The sequence below is a fragment of the Theobroma cacao genome, chromosome 5 (assembly GCF_000208745.1).
Source record: "Theobroma cacao cultivar B97-61/B2 chromosome 5, Criollo_cocoa_genome_V2, whole genome shotgun sequence".
In the NCBI taxonomy this organism is placed as follows: Eukaryota; Viridiplantae; Streptophyta; class Magnoliopsida; order Malvales; family Malvaceae; genus Theobroma; species Theobroma cacao.
Window position 1 is genome coordinate 28,063,624 of NC_030854.1, and position 20,814 is coordinate 28,084,437.

The window sequence follows — 20,814 nt, forward strand, 5'->3', positions numbered from 1 at the left end:
ATATATATATATATATATAATGAATGAAAAAATAAAATGATTATTGAAAAAATTTCACTTAAGAAAGGCAAAGAGTTGCTTTTTTTTAAGTGAATTTTTTTTTGGTGCAAAGTTCGAGACGGATTTTCACCGAAGCGTCGGGATAAATCCGAACTCTAAACTCCAATACCCGTTAAGTCAAATAGTCATTGTTAAAAAATAATATATGTAGGAAAATTTTGTTACATTCGAATTAATTTAAATAAATATTACTAAATAAAGTTAATCCAATCGTTTAAAAATTAATTAATTATTTATTAGATAAGCTTTGCAATCAAGTAAAAAAATTGACCAACAACAAATATGGATTTGAATAGAAAACCACAAAAAATAAAGTATATATAAATAATAAATAATAAATAATCAAAAATTTTTTAAAACAATCAATAAACGCGTGCATATAGATACCATCATTTTATACTGTCATTGCATGCCACTCATATTTTACAAATGGCGCGGGAATCCCGATGATGGGATTTCCCCGATGAGCTCGTAGAGACGAGTTCTTCGGGGGATATCTCTAGGTGAGGAGAATTTCGAGACTTTACCAAAGCGTTGGGATGGTTTTCGAATAATTTTCCGATAAAAGATTACCGACTCCATCATTTAAAATAAACAAGTCACGACATCATTTTACGCTTGCATCATATGCATACGTAAAATCGAATGAAAAACTCAGTCTGACAATTCAATAAAATTTAATTAATAAAAATAGGGATTAAACTAAGAAAAAGCTATATTAAGATAACTTAATATTAAATGGTACCGTTCGTAGAACGGGCGTCACGGAGGTGCTAACCCTTCTCCGTGCGTAACCGCACTCACGAACCCATCTCTAAAAAATGTGGACCAGTTCTCGTTCTTTCGACGAACCTAAAATTAATTTAGGACTTCGTTGATTAGAATCGGGTTAATAGGTGATCAATCACACCTTAGATAAAAAAAGATTGGTGGCGACTCCCACACCTTCGCGATTTTAATTTTCGCCCGCGTCTGGCGGACGGGTTCCCGGACCCGCACGTCACGACATAACCTTAATCTAAACTCGCTTAAACTTGTATCATGTTTATATCGTATTAACATATCATGTACAAAATTGTCAGATTTATAACAAATGAAGGAGAAACATTATCATTTGTTCTTTTTTGGGGGATTTTAATATATTGGATAGGTGGCATGATATTAGAGTTGAGGCAGGAAAGGGGACACAGGATTTGCATGCGACAAATAAAATCTATAAGCGACGGTTTTGTCCTATCCCAACGCAGTAGAGGTAGATTCTAAGGGGTGCTCCGCACCGCTTTACATATAAAAATAATAAATTTTATATTTGTAAATATATATTATATTAATAAATTTGTTATTTAAGAGTTTAACTTAATATATAATGCTATATGTAATTAAGATGTAATTCATATAAAGAAATAACTTTTTTTATGAAAAATATACTAAAATATCATTAAATAAATATTTTAGATCAAATGTGAGTCATAAATATATATTTTAGATCGGGATTGGATATTCAAATGATAACCTTATGTTAAGGCAATGGCGATTCGAGTGGAGGCATCAAGGAGTTTAGTTGAGCAAACAATCGTCCCACCATGTTTATATACCTAAGTACAACATAAGGCCAATGTCACGCAACTCACATTAGAAAAAGATTGGATGAGTCTTGAACTTATAAATAAGGATCTTAATTCAGTTAATATGTTTGGTTATTGAATTAAAAATGTAGATTTATGACAAATGGTATCATAACTTATCCAACTCTTCATTAATATGAGATTTTTTATGAGAAATATTAGGGTCGAGGTCAACTCGAATCTAGGTGGACTTTCTCTTCTATGGGTGAAAAAATCACTACAACAAAGACGTTGCACAATTAGATGAGAGAGAATGCTAGAAATCGCACATCAAAAAGAAATAAGATAGGGATTGAGCTTATAAATAAGGTTTTTCTTTTCTTTAATAAGCATGTCTATTGGGTTTGAAATATGAGTTTTTGACACTAGGATTAAATTAATTAATATAATATTATTTAATTATGCTTTTAGTATTTTTGCAATAAATAAGTTGAAAATTTATTTTAATGCAACTTCTTGTGTTCGTTGTACTAATTGTTATTTGGTTAACCATGGTTAAGATTTTATGTCTCAGGAGTAGAAGCTAGTTAGAATTGTTGATGGAAAAAATCCAATAAAAATAATTGTTTGGAATTATAACTGAAAACAGAAAAAGGAAAATAGAAAGAAGGAAAGCAGAAAAAGGAGAGTTTTCCTGATTGCAAAAATGGGAGGAAAAAAATGGACAGCACTGTATTCATCCTTCCAATGACTGGATTAAACATAGAACAATATATATTCAGAAAAACATATAAAGAGAAAAAGCTATTTATTCTATATAACGAAACTATAATTGCAGGTTGATTTTAAGCTCTCTCTCTAACCTTCAGCAAAAACAAATGGTCATGTCTAAATCAGAAATAAAAACATCGTTAGATTTCCTTAGAGAAGACTTCATTGCAAACTTTTTCAAGCAAAGAAAAAAATACAAAGGGCAAAAAGGAACCCCTAGCACAGCTTGCAGAAAGGGGCAAAACCCTAATTTAGGAATGACACATGAAATCCGTAACCGACGATTCTATCCTACAAGGACTTGGGAGAGGCAGGTTTTAGGGGTACTCAGTGCTGAGGTACATATATAAATAATAAATTTATTATTTATTTCATTTTATATTTGTAAATATATGTATGCTATTAATAAATTTGTTATTTAAGAGATTAACTTAATATATAATGCTCTATGTAATTATAATGTAATTCATATTGAGAAGGAATTTTTTTTCGTGAAAACTATAGTAAAAAATCATTAGAATAAATTTCAGATACAGGTTATAAATATATTTTCTTTATCGGGGTTAGGTATTAAAAATGACAACTCTTTGCTAAGGTAGGGGCAATTCGAGTGGAGGCATCAAGGAGTCCCATCGAGCAACAAATCGTCCCACCATGTTTATATCCCAAGTAAAACATAAAGTCAATGTCACCGATTTCATATAAAAAAATTGAGATAAATCTTGGATTTATAAGCTTTTAATTAGTAGATATGCTTATTTGATTGGAAATGTGATTTCATAATAAGTGATATCTAAATCTACTAAACTCTTAATTAATGTGTAATTTTAAATAAAAGATATTAAGATCAAGATAAATCTAAATTAAAATTGATTTTTATTGTTAATGGGTGAAAGAATCGTTGCAGAAAATAATAATATCACAAATATCATATTAAAAAGAGAAAAAGGTAACTTGGGTCTTAGACTTACACGTAAGGGTTTCTTTCCCTTAATAGGTTTGTTTATTAAGTTGAAAAATGTTACGAATCAAATTGGGTGTCATGCTTATATATAAGGATCTTCTTGCTCTTAATAAGTTTGTCTGTTAAGTTACAAATGTAGATTTATGACATTACAACTAAACTAATTCATAGCATATTATTTAATTATACTTTTAATTTAAAATTTATTTGAATGGAATTTATTGTGTTCGTAAACTTTTTCAAAACTCAAGACTATTTCGAAGACTAAAAACAAAATCAAAATGGAAAAAATCTTACAGGTCAACACTAAAAGACCCATTGACCCTATAATACAGTTTCCTTAGCTGCAAAATATCATTCCCTCTCTCCCACTGTGTCTCGACCCTCCCCTTCCTCTCCGCTGTCTTGACCTTTCCTTGCTCTCCCCTCCTTGAGCCAAACCAACTAAACCTCCTCCATCGACAATCCCCACAAGCCATGATTCCAGCTAAACCTGTACAACCTCACAAACGCACATATGCATGTATATAATAAATAAAATAAATTCATTTAAAAGAATTTTGAGCAAAGAAAAATGTTTAAAATTTTGAGTAGTTGAAAAGGGTGCAAATAATTTGGAAAAGTTAAATGGTTAGAAAAGATAATAAATTGATGGGGGCCAAATAAAGTAGAATAGTAGTAAACTTTGGAAATTTTGAAGAAGTTCAGTAAGGAACTTGGCTTTGCCATTGATGTGAGCCTGCAAGGAGGATCAAGTCTCAAAAAAATTTAAATAGCGGGTTATTTCTTTATGGATGCCAGAATTTTTAAACTCCAATAGGCATATTAAATGATTGTTGTTTTTTTATTTAATATTTAATTATTGTATTAATTTTTTTAAATACATCCATTGAGATGCGTGCCAGTGGTCTAGTTTCACTTATAAAATTCAAAAGCTTTATCACCAATGTCAAGATAAATTTTTTTAAAACTAATTCGATATGTGAAACATAATTTAAAGAAGGAAATCAGTAAGAGGAGAGATTCCCTGATTACAAAAATGGGAGGAAAAAAGGTTGACACTTCTGTATTCATCCTTCCAATGACTGGATTATACACTGAACAATAAATATTCAGGGAAAATAATAAAAAGAAAAAGCTATTTATTCTATATAATGAAATCATATTGCAGTTGATTTTAATCAGCAAAAGGCAAAGCGACTTCTTCCAACTATACATTCAAGCCATTAGGCCATGCTTAATAATTCTAAAACTTTGAATCATCTAAACACTTTTCTCCCCTGATTTTTTTTTTCTTTGTTTTCCTCACCTACAAAACACGAGAGATATACACAAAGAACTAACTTAAACCCTCACGCAGACCATACCTCACGCAGGAGTTCATATCTTGCATTTGCAGCTCCATAGCCTTCATGCTCATGTTTTCCATTTACTCTTCCGTTGCCAACCATTGTTGGAGATAATGGCAATTTGTCTATTATTGATGCAAGTGGAGAATCCAATTCCTCCAGTTCCTCATCACTGGTATATCCTTTCCTCTGTACCACTGATGCATTCCTTGACAGCTGCGACTTCCCTCCTGCCTTTGCAACTTTTTCTGCCACATCTGCCGAGGACGGAGAAGTGTACACAACTGAGGCAGCTGTATAAGGGAAACTCCTCGCTGAATCCCCTGATAATCTCCGCTCAACAATACTCTAACAAATCAAAGAATCATAAATCAATAACCTGGCATCTTTTTTCTCGTTTTTACCAGTTAAGGGCAAGATTAACTCCTGCCAAATATCAAACACAAATAGCATATGCAAGGCTGAGATTTATTATCTAAGACATGCAGTTGCCACCATTCCCCACCTGTAAAGTTGAATAGTTATCGTCAACTTTATGGACTTATTAGTGAGGTAACTCCAACGCCAAAAACAAGGAGTTAGTTGTGATACGGCCCAGAAAAGGACCAAATATTAGCAGTTTCAGAAACTAGCATATCCAGTAAAGATTCTGCATTATTTATAAAAATTTCGATGAACAAATGTGTTGAACAAGGGAACCCCAAATTAGTCCTACCTCAGCATTCAGGGCTTCCAATACAGCTCCTGGAACAGGATCAGGACAAAATTCATCTGGAGTGAAGTTGCAAAGAATGCGTTTCACCAACGGAAGACCTATTGATGGGCACACCTAAAGCCATGAAAATGGAATATCCTATGAAGTTAGGAAGGAATCAATATCAAAGAGACCAGAAAAGTAATCTACTAATAGTTTAATAATATGCACAGCTTTAATTAGAAATCAACCTCATTTCTGATTGAACGGTCCATTAGCATGTCCTTTGGAAGCATTAGAAGATCACTCAGGGCATTAAGGAAAAGGAAGGATTTAGATTCTCCATCTCCATTTTGTTTGAAATCATCTTGACTGTTAGGCTGGTCTTCTTTTAAAGCATCATCACTATCCATGCCAAACATATCAGTCAGCCATCTTGACCAATTACCAACCTGCATAATAAGCATCCTGCTTTATAGAAATTGTATGTAACTTTTTCATATAAAAACTATGAAATGTGTTACATGGACTGGGGGAGGTACTCAAACACCCCATTATTTTATTTTCCTGTGATAGCAATCAGGAAGCAGATGGAAACCAATCCAACAGCCAGTATTGCTCCACATAGAAGTACATAACATGATAACAGCATCATATATATAGCATAAATTGAGGACTTCATATAAAGAATGTGAGAAGTCACGTCATAATATGTTAACTCAGCATCATAGATCATTCCATAGGCAAAATATTTCTTGGTATACATAAAATGCCCTTTTATACATTTACTCAGCTGCTTAGATCTTTCCATTGGTAATGCATTTTCCATATGTTATCCTGTTTAAATTCAACTAGCTAAATACCTACCTAAACAACTACTATTTGTCACCAATAGCAGTATATCAGAGGACAAGCCACCAACTCTATGATGGCAATTTCTGAGAGAGGCAATGTTCCAATGAAACATGAAACGACAAAATAGACTTAATATAACAACTGCAGAAATTATTGAGATTCACAACAACTGCAACTTCCTCTTGGGACATAAGAAGATTAGTGAAAATACAAGCCCCTGACTGGATATACCACAGAAATCAAGAAAAATATTTAGTGACATAATACTTACAGAATTTTTCAGCTGTGCACCAGATCCAAAGCTAAGATCTCCAGCTGGAATAGGCAGAACCTTTGAATCTACAATAGGATCAGACACAGGATCTGTTGGGATCTCATGGGCTGACTCTCTCAGAATAGCATTGAACATTGCAACATCTAGTCTTGCAATACACTGTTCCATAACCTAATATAAGAGGATACATCAATTAGCTCACCAGAAGAAAGAGAAGAAAACAAAGCTAAGATACATCATACGACTGCTTAAAATTTACAGAGGGCAAACAGATACAAATATGTACCATTCTTGCGATGACTGGCAAGCAACCACACTCATGTGCTTCTGCTCTAACAGGACAAAGTCGATGAAAAGCATCTTGGAAAGCATTTTTCCACAGGTTGATAGAAAGACTTCCTTGCTGTTGGTCACCCAAGGCTGGCCCCAATAACTTTCCAACTGTTCTGCTAGCAGATGAACCATCATGAAGAGCTTGCATATGCGGAGTAAGAGCCTGAAATAAGGAGCACACATGAGATTCCTTCTCTCTTGTTTGTAATTTAGAGATCATAAATTGAAATGTATCAATTAGATCACAATCATGTTTTAAATAACACTGACCCTTTATTAACAAAAATTTGACAAGTGCAACTATTTACCTGCCACCATACTGACTCGACTATTCGAGAAAATATCCAAGATTCCACTTTTTCCAGTGCAGATGTGAAGGTTCCTGTTTCTTGCCAATCATCAACAAGCTGCACAAAACCATTTACGTGTTTACTACCAGCACCACCTTTCCATTTTAGAGTTGGAGGCTTTACTTCACTCCGTTTGTTACTGCCGTTTGACTCAGGAAGCCGTGTAAGTGGACTTGAGTTGCATGAGTTGCCAAATGCCAGAGAAATGATCTCCCTCAGCACTATGGTGTTTGATAACCAGAAGGTTAACCTTAAAAAAAAAAAAGTGGAACATTATTCAGCCGTCAACAGTAAATGGCAACATTCTGAAGCACTCTCCAAATTATATCTGCTTAAAATCTACATACCTCGAAACATCATTACCACAAGATTTAGCAATCAAAATAAGCCCAGACACTGAGTTTTTAGCAATTGTGGCTCGCTTGTTTTGGGTCCAATGCTTGCAAGCATGTATGTAGAGTCTAGAAAGGCGTCGAGCAGGTGTGTGCACTTTATGTGTTGAGCTCCCATGCTCTGGTACAACAGAGTAAAGAGAAATTTCCAGGGCAGCTACTTCTCTCAGCTCTGCTTCAAGTTTCTCAATTCTTGTCTCCATCTCTTCTATCTTTTCATTTAAAGCTGACTCATCTTCAACTTGAAATTTGTCTTCAGCATCAACAGGTTCACTTTCACTTCCGAAACTTTGAGTGCCATTTGATGTCTCATCCAAAACATCAATTTCTTTTACCTCTTCAGCATGCTTGTCATTAGATATTTCTGAAGACTCTGATGAAGGTTTACCAGAAACTTTCAAGGTTTTGGAATTTTTTTCTAAAGAACTCTTGGTAGCATCCTTAGTAGGCCCTCCATTAGATTTTTCAGATTTCTTAGAAGTATTATTCAATGCCTTTGAGCGTAATTTATTCGTTTCAGGCTCAGATCCCATTCTGGATCCACGAGAAGAGCTATCTGAGAGGTTGCCATTGGAGACAACTTTTGGAACTCCAGAAACACTCTCTCCTTTCTCATCCTCAGCTGTCCAGGGATCTCCTTGAGATGATACTGAATCTTTTATTGTCTCAGAATCTGATTCTCCTTCCTTTCCCTGACTTGTTTCTCCCTCCATGTCACTGGAGCGATCATCTAAAATCTCATCCTTTTTTACTTTATTGGTCGTTGCATTAGTTTTTGAATCTCGAGATATTTCTTCAGACCTGTTAACATCATCCACATAATGTATAACCACGTTTTCATAAACTTCAGAGGGCTCAGAGCCTGCATTTGAATCACTTACTAAGGAACTATTGTCTGGTCTAGCTTTCAAAGCTTTGGATTCAGTTTCTTTCACATTCAAAGTTTTGCTACCAGCCTCTTGATGTGGCTTATTATTTTTCCTTTCAGTTCTTCCAGAGCGCTTCGATTGGACATTAGCTGAATTTCTTCTCTTGCCAGTCTCTTTCATACTTAAGTTGATTCACTTTTTAACTACAAGTAAAGAAGAAGCTGTGATGAGGGAGAGACTAGTAACTGATAGTCCTATCAAAGCTTGTTAGTTGAATGTTAACACTGGATGCAAAAAGGCATGTAGTTGCACATACTTAGCATTAGGTGACCTACTCCTCACTTGACAGCAGAACGATCTTCTCCTGGCCCTTTACTCAGTTGAGTGTATCTGCATTAGAGAGAAGCCAGGATCATCAAATATAGACTTATCTGTCAGTTGACATAAGCTAAAATCAGCTGCACTTCTGAAACAGAAACATATAATTGCTTTACTTAATCATGGTAGTGGACACCAAAAATTGGCAGACTGCTCTAGACCATACAGAAAGCCACAGACAATGATATTATGAAACTAAGAGTATTAATTCAACATAGCCTCACAAACACAGCCCTGCATCCAATTTGAGCTTTAGGCTTTGAAAGCAAAGGAAGAAAGAGCAGGAAGAAAATGGACCATGCAAAAGAAAGGAAACCAAATAACAAAGGGCAGAAGCATGCAAATCTTTCAGCCATATAGGGTTATAGGTTCTGTAAAGTAAAAATTAACAGGGTGAGATTCAAATTGCCACAAGGATTTGAGAATGCTCAGACCTAAATCAAAGACAAAAACGACGAGCAATTACAAGCTTCTTGTCAACCTTGTATCATCAGAAGCACAAACGGTAGCAATAAAGAAACTTGTATGTCGCTGGACTAAATTTATCTTCTTAAAATCACAATTGAATCTATGTTATAGCATCAGGGTAAAATTTTAGGCATAAGAATTTACGACAAACCTCAAGGGTAACAACCAGTAAAATTGAAGTTACATTTTGTCAACCTCAACAAAGGAAAATGGTACACATCTCCATTTTGAAACCTTTAAGACTATCCAGCATGTGCTGTTTGCAACTAACATCAATGATAAAAATTTACAACTTCAAAATAAATGGTTAAATTCACCATTCAATAACTGTTGGTGAAAATAAGGAATACATAACAGTGGTCCTTAAAGTAAAGTATTGAAACAATTCTGAAAGTAATATGCCCTGCTCTGTGGGCTGTGGCCCTCAAAAATGCCTAAATCAGAACAAATTATGCATTTCGCAATTCCTCTTTACTTTGATTCTCATATTCTATTTGCATTTATTCAACATTTCTTGATCCTAGCATAAACAGAGTCAATTTGCACATCTATCCCAAAATTTAAATCAAAGAAGAAAAAAACCCAGATATAAGACATCTGACATCTTGCGATGGATTTCTAGCAGCACAACAAAGTTAAACACTGTCATCATCAAAATCACGGTTAGAAATGACCCAAAAGAAATTCAGAAAGGTTAATGAAGCATTTTTCAAAAGAAACTTCCTTGGTATATAGCATTATCAACCAAGAATAGATCCCATACAAAAAGAATCAGAAAAAGACAGTCTTGCAGATGACACTGGACAAACAAACAAACTAAGCAGTAAGCTAACACAGCTGAGCAACTAAGCTAACTTTAGTCTTTAGTCGCAATCTCTCTTTTCCGACCCATGGCGGAGGCTTTCAAGTTTTCACCATTGAAAAGGACATAGCTTTTTTTGTTTCAAGTCCAAAGCGTGCATTTTCAAGAATAAAAAAACATAAATTTTCTCCTACTCTCATAGATCTTAATCAAAAACGAATATAGAACTCAGACCACACGAAAGTTGATCGAAATTCAGCTCCTCACACTTTTTTTTTTCTTTTTGATAATTATAAAGGTATTAAAAATGCAGCCTGCATTAGAAAAGCTTCAAGAACTGGCAACTGAATTAGATTCAAGCATCTCAAATAAACAAATACGAAGAAGATAATGGAGCTGAAACAGAGCAAAAAAAGACAAGATCGAAGAATTCAGACCATTTTTCGATGCAAAGAAAACAAGAGAAAATGCCGTTTCGAACTCTTGGTGTTGTCAATTTTCTCAGCTACTAACAGAAAAGAGAGGAAGAAGAAGAAGAAATGACAAAAACGACAAAGAAAACAAGGAGCGACAACGCCAACAGAAAAAGCTGTAATGCAGAAACGCAACGAGGAAGGCTGTCAAAAACAAAGGAAAAATAACAGTAAAAAGAAGTTACCAAATCCAAAGCTTTGTCTTGGATTCTTCGAAGACGGAGTAAAAGTAAGTTTCGGACACACAACCACTCTATCCAATGGGGATTTTAACCTTTTCTAATTTCCGGGCTTCGAGTCTCGTGCAAATCAAAGGAACAAGTTTTTATCTCTGTGGCGCTGGTTCTGAGTGGAGTCGGAAGTGCGGGAAGAAGGGGGACGCATTTAAAAAGGGGAGAGGCGAGGGCCCGCTCTGTACGGGGGGAAAAAAAAAAAAAAGACGAGGCGAGGGGGCTGTCGGTGGGGTGAGAGTGACCGGGAACTGCCGGTTTACGGTTTATGAGGAAGTCATGGCTACTTGGGCTTTTTTTATAAGATTTATTGGTATTACCTAAACGGCCATCATTACTGCCCTGTATTGGGTCAATTTTACCCGATTTTGTGTCAAATATTCGATTTTTACATTAACAAAAAACGGAATTTATAGAAATAAAAAGTGTTTGGAAGGTTAGATTGGACCGAAGGGACCATCTATCTACCGCTCCTCGGGGAGCTAATCAAGATGTAAATGTAGCACCTATTTCTTACGGCCACAACAGTCAAGAGGTATTTTTCTCAAATTTAAGATAATTAAAATCAAGAGTTTTGGGTGACTTTCACTTTATTTTATTATTCCGATTAAGACTTAACATTGATCTTTTTTAAATAACAGAAAAGACTGATTAAAGAGTATTTTAATTCGTCAATTTTAAGGTAATTAAATCAAAGGGTTAAGAGTACCTGTAATCTTGCATTAATCTCATTTTCAAACATGATGCATTTTTGACGAGACATTAAAAAAAAAAGAAAAAGAATCCAAAGTTTTGTTTCCCCTCGTGGATGATAATTACTAGAAAGTCATAGGAGTTAGTAAATGATGGGTATGTGACGACCTAGATCTGATGTCCTACCTTGTCTATGCATGTATTTTCCAAAACCATAATGCTTAAATCCTAGGATCATGTACTATTGAGCTCTTCCATACGCTATGTTCCCATAAATATATAAAGGAAACAACTCATCCAATTTTATAATCGAATTGTAAATAATTTTCTAGTCAATAAATTGTTTGCAATCTTCTTTCTCGGTTTCTCATCCATCACCCCCACTTGTTTTAATGAAGAGATATGCCAGCAGACCACATATAAAATCAATAGTTTGTTTTCCACTTTTGGCATCACCCTTTTTATTAAAAGAACCCCCGATGCTGGCCAGTGACTAACTACATGTCCCAAGAGTCAAAAACAAATCTTTAATACAGCATTGCTTGCTTTGAATTCCATCCCAAAGGCTGCCAACTTTTAAATGCAAGTTTCTGAATGAAGCCATGGTTATGTTATTAGCAGTGAAGTAAACACTTATGGCGGGAGTATATTTCATTTCTCTATCTATTTTAATACAAAGTTGAGATAGGTTGACTGGTCCCCGAGCAGGTAAACGTAAGATCAGAATACAAGAGATGTCACAATATTATTCATTTGAATTTCTTGATTTTCGTAGGTTGCAAGTCATTCATATGCACAATGATTATTCCTCCACATATCTGGACTTTTGGTAATTTTTTGTGTCCTAATTTTGGCCAACCACTTTGCATTCACATCCATCCAAGCATGTGATTTGTTATTTTAGACAAAACTAATTTTAATTTGCTTACTTTACAAATATTTCAATAATACGGTATTATTAAATGTTTTACTTTATAAGGTTGTTCTTTTTTTCCTATTGAACAAGTGAGATTTGAGTCAATTGTTCGAATAGTGTGGACAATAAAATACACAATATATTTTGTAAAAAACTTATGCTTCAAGCGTGAAAACTGAACATCACACAATCGTAACAATCGAGTATGAAACCACAACCACAAGACAATATTAACGATGACGTTATATAAATAATTCCATCATTAATACAACACTAAGTAATTCAGTTACCATTAAATAAATAATTAAAAATATTAGTTATTAATTTATATAATTAAATTGAAAATTTATTATTACATTTCATAGTTTTATTTTATATACTTAAATGACTAATTTATTAAGTAATTAATATAATTACTTAGTGTTTATGTAATAATTTGAGTAATCACTAAAAAAATTATCTAAGTATTTAATTAATTAAAAAGGTTAATTAATTAATTATTTAATGGTGTTAATTATGACTTTATGTAAATAATTATGTCATTAATATACTACAAAGTAATTAAGTTACATTTATCAAAATTAATTAATAATCTTAATTATTAATTTGTATTATTAAATTAAAAATTTTGATTACATTTCATAGTTTTAATTTATATAATTACATTCATAATTTATAAAATATTTTTCTTGTAGTACACTTCTTCTTCTTCTTTTTTAAATAAAAATTTCAATTATCAAAAAGATTGAAAAATAAACCATGACTTCTCTAATGAAGAAAAGAAGAAAGGAAAAAAAGAAGACTAAAAAAATTGAAGAGAAGAATTAAATATAAAGAGGGATAAGGCATAAGTTTCAAAAGCATTCGATATTAACAATATACAATATAATTTTTGTACAACTTTGTAAGTGTGTATTTCTATTAATTCTTTTAATGTAAAAAGATTGTAGTCATATGATATGAGAACTTACAATGGCAGTCGGCTACTCTATTTTTGGTTTGCATTTGAAAAAAAACTGTTGCCTTCTTCATAATAGAAAAAGGTCAAAAAGACTGTTGTTGAATAATTGTTTGTCCAAATGCTGAAGAAACAAAGTCTAAACTGTTACGGGACGTAATCGACTCTTTATAAATGTATGTGAAGACATATGAATCTTCAAATGCCAGAGAGATTTGAACTGGGTGCAATATTTCTTCTTTATTTTTTGTCATTTTCTCTTTTCCTTGTATATATTCGATACATTTCTATTTTTGTGGCAATTATATTATAAGAAATGCTCAATAATATATTATAATTAAATTTTAATTTTAAAAGACATTAATTTTTTTAAATAAATAAGTCCAGTAAAATTAAGACTCAAGTCTAAATTTTTAAATTGTTGATTGAATTTTTCCCAACTTGACACATAAATACTTTTAAAACTGAACAGATATAATCTTTTTACTTTTTAAGTTGATAAAAATATCTAGACACTTTTGGATTTCGAGCAGCATAGCATTGTCCTGGTTTACCTGATTTACTCAAAGAAAATTTTCATGTAATCTTTACTTCAATCTTGGAAGTCCTCTTTTACACAAACAAGTTCACTTCCCTTTAAGGAGTTTCTAACTACTCGTATATCAATAAATGGGGTTTGCATAAAGAGATGTAATCTTTGTTAGAACTCAGAAAAGCTAGCTATCTTGAGATCAAAATTAATTACAAAATGAATCTGCCAACCATAATGAAAAGAAACAGATTCCTATCATTTTCTGCCTCTAAGCTAAGCGAAATTGGATGAATTGGTCCATCTTGTGATCTGTTAAGGTCAAAGTAGAACCCCACATGGGCCAATCTACAATAATATGAAGAAGAATCAAGAGTGAGAGTGGGTCAGTGGAGGTGATGGAAACTTGGATTATGGGATAGCACGGTTTAGCCACATGAGAGGTGATGCACTATTTTTATGCCCACCACCGACATTGACATTTTCTTCTCCTGAATTGACTGACTCTTCAAGACGCTCTCAAATCTTGTCTTCATGCACCCCACTTTCACCACCATACTTTCACCTTCAAATTTTTAATTATAATTACATACAAATTTATTAATTTTTAAAATAAATAATTTATTCAAAAAATATAAATATCATTAACAATAGATATAAAAAAAATATTAAAATATCATTTTTTTATTAATTTAAAAAATTATTAACAGTGGAGAGTATTGACCCGTACTCTCTTTGTTTTTTTATTAAATTAATAAAAATTATATAATAATAATTTTTAAAATTAATAAAAAATAAAATTATTTTTTTAATATTTTTACGTTATCAAACTAACAAAAATATTAATAACTGACTAATGGTTAGACTTGTTTATCTAACAGAAGATATTTTTTTAAAATAGAACGTTCATTTCGAAAACTAATAAATTCGTTTGAAATTTCGATTGAAATTTTAAAAGATGAGGTATTTTACTCAAAAAATTTATGCTTTTTGTTTTTGTTTTAATTTGATATTGGGTTTTTGGGTTTAGGAAGGGATATTTTGTGAAAAATGTGAGATGGTTGATGATGTGTGTCACATAAAAATTAAAATGATTTTGATTTTAAATGAATGAAATGATGCAACTGTTTTATAAATTTCTTTTAATGCTTCTCTCAAGAATTGAAAATAAAATTATATACTTAATTAATATAAATGTTATACAATGAATGATTAAGTACGTTAATTTAATGGAACCAGCTAAAGATAATTCCAGGTTGTTGTCGGTTGTGTACTGGGCCCTGGTCTGTGCTAAATGGATGTGGATCCTGCAAAAGATTTTTGTCTTAATTTATTTATTCCTTTATTAATTGTCATTTAAAATATTGCTGGTGCATGTCCCAATATTAGCATCACTAACTACTCTTCCATGCCCGTCGGTCTTTCATGCCCCAAACATTTTTATCAAAAAGAAGCAATCAGTTTGTATAATCTTACTATTTCTTTCCTCAATTTTTTAATTCTAATAAAGTTAGTTAGAATTAGAGATGGCATTGTGTATTATTTTGCTTGGTATTGGACTCTATCCTACTCCCATCAATTAGTTGAATAATTTGAGTACCAAGTAGGCTCAACAATTTTAATAAGTTTCTAAATTTGATTGTAAATTATAAATTTAATTTCAATTTTAATATTTTTTATTTTTCTACTATTTAAATTCAAAATTAATGGCTAAAAATTCATAAACTATTTTACTTTACTTTCTTGACTTTTGTTACTTGATTTGATTGTAATTGATAAAATATAAAAAAGTAATATAATGTTACATTATATTAATTTTTTTTCTCATCAAACATTATAAGGTAACTTTACCCTTCACATTATACATTATTTCCCAGGTACGAAATATCCCTCGGGAGTTAAGCATCAAGAATTGTGTTTGCCCTTCCCGTGCCAGTGAAACGACATGCTTTGGAACACGTTTTAGATCTAATAATAGCAAATTGAAAATGGACATAAACCCACAAAGACATGTCTTGTAAATCAAATTGCAGCACCGACATTCAAATATTGCATGCGACCCAAAGGCCAAACGCAACAACACATTCATAAACTAAGCATGGATCGAATTGCAAATGAAGAATGGCTTTTTGAAGCTGCCCCAGTGGCAAAAGCTACATCTTTATGACACTTGGATAAAAAGCATGCAATCTTGAAAAGAATTTTAAAGTTTATGTATAATCACAATTAACAAATGGTTTAGGGGCAAAGGGTACATGACATGTTTAAAACTTTAAAAGATGAAAAAGATTCTATTGGTCCACCCTTATACACACATGACATCAAATTATTATGACATCCTTAATCAACATTATATCTTTATTACTACTATTATATTAAACCAAGTAGCATTTTTAAAAAGTGAGATGTTGGACTTAATTAGTCCAATGCTTGAAACTATTCATACTTGCTTTACATCTAGCTAATCCAATGACAATTAGACGGTGGGAGATCCCACCGACACAATTATAACCCTTTTTTTATACTCAACTGTGATTAACAAAACCCATTATCACTATGGAAAACAGAACAATTTTCCTTATGCTTTGAAATTGTGATGGCATGGCACGGAGGAATTTCTTGGATCAACCAATTTTTGGGCTTGGCAAACAGCACTTGCTCATTCTCGGATGACCCAATTTATTATGCTTGTATTTACATAATGGACTTGCTACATAGAGTTGGAAATAGAAAATTAAATTGTTTTATCGGTATATCCTTAACTTAAGATAAAAAAGAGTTTATTTAAAATATGATGAATAATCTTGTAAATATGTAATACTTGGACTCACATTTTCTCTCTAACCTTTCTCAATTTGGAATAATTAGATTTTATGGATAATATACAAAATGATAATCTCTAATTTTTTTTTCCTCTCTGGTTAAGCACCTAGAAAAATAATTTCCTTCCTATTTTTTCCACCCCACCCCTCCCATCATTTTGGATTGTTTTTCTTCTTCCTCTTCTCCTCGTCCCTTATTAGTTCTATGAACTTTCCTTCTAATGGTAAACATGCTTAGCTATGATAGTCAGGGCTTACACGAAGAAGTTCAATCATTGTGCAAAGCTTGCTACAAGGGCTACAAAGCGTTAAGATTCGAAGTTCACGTGCGCAATGCCCAATGGTTTGATTCGTTATAATAGTCTCAATTTACTTTGCTAATGAAGTGACACCATGCACACTTCTTGTCCTTCCTCAGTGTCACAAATACAAGAGTTATACTAGATGGTTTAGTTTTAAAGGCATAGGTACGTTGCTACTATGTCTTTGCCAGATCACATCACCTAATACTCTTTGAATACGCAAGAGGGAAGGCAATCCAAACAAAAGAAATCTTACCCTCTACTTGCACTTTTTCCTACATTCCTCTCCTTCCCCTCTTTGTTTCTCTTGAATTCCTTAATTTAAGCTCAGTCCAATTTTACATTAAAACATCACACAATATGAACAGAACGATAAGTTTTCTATCAAATGAACAAAATAATAGAAACATTGTAGGATGATAGTTCAGCACCAAAACAAAGACTATATAACAAGCATTTTTCTGCAGAGGAAGTACCTACTCCTTTAACCAACTACAACTAATACTGAGGTTGCTTTATCAACAGCATTCAAAATCCAGCAAATCAACTTGCCTTCCACTATCCCAAACTTCCCATAGACATTATTATGCTCACTACATGTATGATCTATAGGTGCAGAATAACATCCAAAATGCAGGAAGACTCATTGAAATAAACAGAACTTTTCAAGATGCCTCCACAGAGGACAACAGACTGTCTAGAAATTTGCATCATCCACAGCGGAAGAAATCTAGGATATACAGGGCTGTGTGAACGCGACCACGAACAAAGAGAAAAGAGATGGGTAGGCCCATTTTACTTATTTCGAGGGGGAAAAAGAAAGACAGGGGAAGGAGAAAGGGGATAGTGAGGAAGATGGAGATGGTCAATTTAACAGATGGACAGAGGGCCAGAGTTCTCAAGTAGTATTGACTTACCTGCAGTAAAATAACTTAAGGCACAAATGTTTGGTTGATGTTGCAAACAACATAAACAACGATAATACTTCTGATGGGGAGAATTCATAAATAAAAAATATGCCCTAATGATCTTAAGCAAGAAGAGGTCCCAATGACAACTGCAGTAAGAATTGGTATCAACAACAGTAAGTAAAAGCTAAGCTATGTGATTAAATATTAAGAAAATACCATGATTGCAGGACCATAAGATAAATTGGCAAAAACAGGTATTTATGAAGTGCCACTTGATATTTCCCATCACCAATACCACATCCTTGATCAACTCTGTAAATTATAATCCTCTCCACTGTAACAGACTTGAAACTGTACTAGTTAAATCTGTAATTTTCTAAAACCAGATGGGCAAATGAAAAAAGATTTATTTGAAAAAATAAACCAGCTGGCAACTGTGGTTATAAGATGAAACTTAACCACACTGGCAAGGTTTATTCGGAAAAATTCCATGGATCATGCCCAAGCCTATTATGATACAACAACTCAACATTCCCTGTTCCCTTATCCTCAATCACAACTCTATCAAGTAAAATAGTATTTCCTCTGGAACAGACTTCCAACCATGGTATTGACTATCAAATCTCAGACACTAATGCATCTATTTTTACAATCAGATGGTAAAGGAGAAAATGTTTTAGCCTAAAAGATGAATCTTGAACAAATGAAAAGATCCATTGGCAAAGATGAGACTGCAGTTCAAGGTGTCGTAGCTTTTTCTTACTGAAAAAATGGTGTCAAGATGATAAGCATTTTGGAAAGGAAAAAAAAAACTGGCAAGAAAAGATTGTATTCAAGAAATAGTAGTTGACTAATAACATTCCGGCTCTCATATTCTTAATCACAACTTTATCAAATAATATCATACAGTCCTTCTGCAACTAAATTGCAATCATGATACTAACTATTAAATGCTCAACACTGATGCATAGGCCTTCATATAAAACAACACTAACATGAATCATTCTTTTTTCCCTTCTTTCTGACATAAACTTCATTCATAAAAACCACAGAAAAAACAATTTACATACTATCTCAATCTGCCAAACAGAAACATCTTAACATACGCCATCGCACAGTAGCAAGTTACCAACTCATAACTCCTTTCTTTCCTATACTATCCTTCTGTGGAGGTTACCATCCTCAATCTCTCATGGAGTTCACACAATCGTTTTCTCCACATGCTAACACTAGTCGAATGTGGATTATTCATGCTCTAAAAACCTCCTTATGCGCTGATATTTTCCTAGAACCTACCAAAAGAACTACTAACAAAAACACTAAAATAACTACATATTTTTCTAAGCTACTCCATAAAAGGATACTCATAAGGGCATTGGCATATTAATACAAGGCCAATTACCCTCAATCCATTTTCAAATTCTTCTGAACATAAAACAATTGGTTAAGCAAACTAAACTAAAATCCCATTAAAAACTCAATAAGTAAATATTAGATTGTGATCCCAAATAAGCCAATGACTTTATCATCATCATCGAAAGCATAAATCCAATTCAAAACCCATAAACTTTAACAACTACAAATTCTTTTTATTTGAACTACACATTTTATCAACAACACAGAATCCAAAAAGTTCCCACAGATCCGTACCCAACAGACCCAGATGAAGTTTGGCCCCCAAAATCTCAGTCAGAAGAAGAAGACGACTCGGCGGCGAGTTTTTCGAGGGCTTTTTGGTGGGCCCAGGTCTCGATAGTAAGATCGGGTTTGGCGTTGAGGCCCACGCCAAGGATGACGATGGTAAGGAAGCTCGTGATGTAGCAAGGTAACTCCCAATCTTCCCATTTGCGGGATTGGCCTGGAGGTGGTGGTGTCCTGTTGAAGAGGTAACCATTGGGTCGCTCCTGGTGGCCCGGCGTCGTCCAGCGGCTTGGACCAGCGTGGCTCGAGAAGGACCGGGATAAGAGGCGTTGGCGGAGCATGGTGGTCAATGCCATCGTAGTGATGGCTGAAGCCTGAAGGGTGAGGATGAGGGTATTTGGAGACTCGAAAGTGTTAGGGGGGCTTGTTTGGCCAGTAGAAGAACTTCATCACACAGTGGAATTGGTCTTGCACGACGTCGTTTGGTTTGGGCCTTTTTCTCGTTCCACGACAACGTTCTCTGGTGGCAATTGGGCTTGTTTGGTCGGGTTTCAGGTAGTTTTCAAATTTGGGCCTATTCCAGTTGCAAGTTACTTGTCCTTGCCTCCTCGGTTCATTAACCTTTAAAAAACGAATTTAAATTGAATCAAGTGCATACCCCATTTTTTGTAATAATTAATACTTAATTGTCAAGTGTATTGCATTTGCACATGACTTTTTTTTAAATAATAATTATATATATAATTAAAAAAAATATTTTAAAGCGTAAAATATTAATTTATAAATTATTCAATACTAGTAGCATTAATAAAAAAATTTTTACTAAAATTCATTCAACACAATTAAAATTCTTATTTCAAATTGGATAAATCTTATTAGTATTTATAAAGGAAAGTTATTCAATGCAATTAACATAATTTTTATATGCTTACAAATTCGATAAATTTTACTAATATTAATAATAAAAAATATTTAGTAACTTAGAAATATTATGAATAAGCATGACCATTTCCATCAATCAAAATGATTTTCGACATCCGTATTTTGATACCATGTATTATATTATAACATAAATATAGATTCATGACCAAATAACTCTTTTAACATGCGGGTGATATAAGAAATTAAAATGAAGCAAACTAAGCAATTAATACACCCAGAAACAAACTAACAATTGTTACTCTAGTTTACTTTCTTTTAGTTTTAATTGTTCTT

At 33.3% G+C, this 20,814-nt stretch overlaps 2 protein-coding genes across 3 annotated transcripts; both read right to left on the reverse strand.

Annotated features, from left to right (window-relative positions):
- LOC18599040 lies at positions 4,401–10,966 on the reverse strand. 2 transcript variants are annotated; one of them, XM_007028833.2, is made up of 10 exons: positions 10,783–10,965; positions 8,793–8,866; positions 8,489–8,679; positions 7,563–8,408; positions 7,174–7,465; positions 6,819–7,028; positions 6,530–6,703; positions 5,655–5,855; positions 5,425–5,538; positions 4,401–5,057 (listed from the first exon to the last, which is right to left on the reverse strand). In XM_007028833.2, exons 4-10 carry the CDS (start codon positions 8,318–8,320, stop codon positions 4,713–4,715), a joined length of 2,094 nt encoding a protein of 697 aa, XP_007028895.2. In that variant the 5' UTR covers positions 8,321–8,408; positions 8,489–8,679; positions 8,793–8,866; positions 10,783–10,965; the 3' UTR covers positions 4,401–4,712. The 2 variants fall into 2 exon arrangements, with proteins under 2 accessions (XP_007028895.2, XP_017976597.1); XM_018121108.1 differs by having other exon boundaries at positions 7,563–8,679; positions 10,783–10,966.
- Positions 19,413–20,028, reverse strand: LOC108662054. The gene has a single exon (XM_018121133.1). The coding sequence runs from the start codon at positions 19,953–19,955 to the stop codon at positions 19,644–19,646; it is 312 nt and encodes a 103-aa protein (XP_017976622.1). The 5' UTR covers positions 19,956–20,028; the 3' UTR covers positions 19,413–19,643.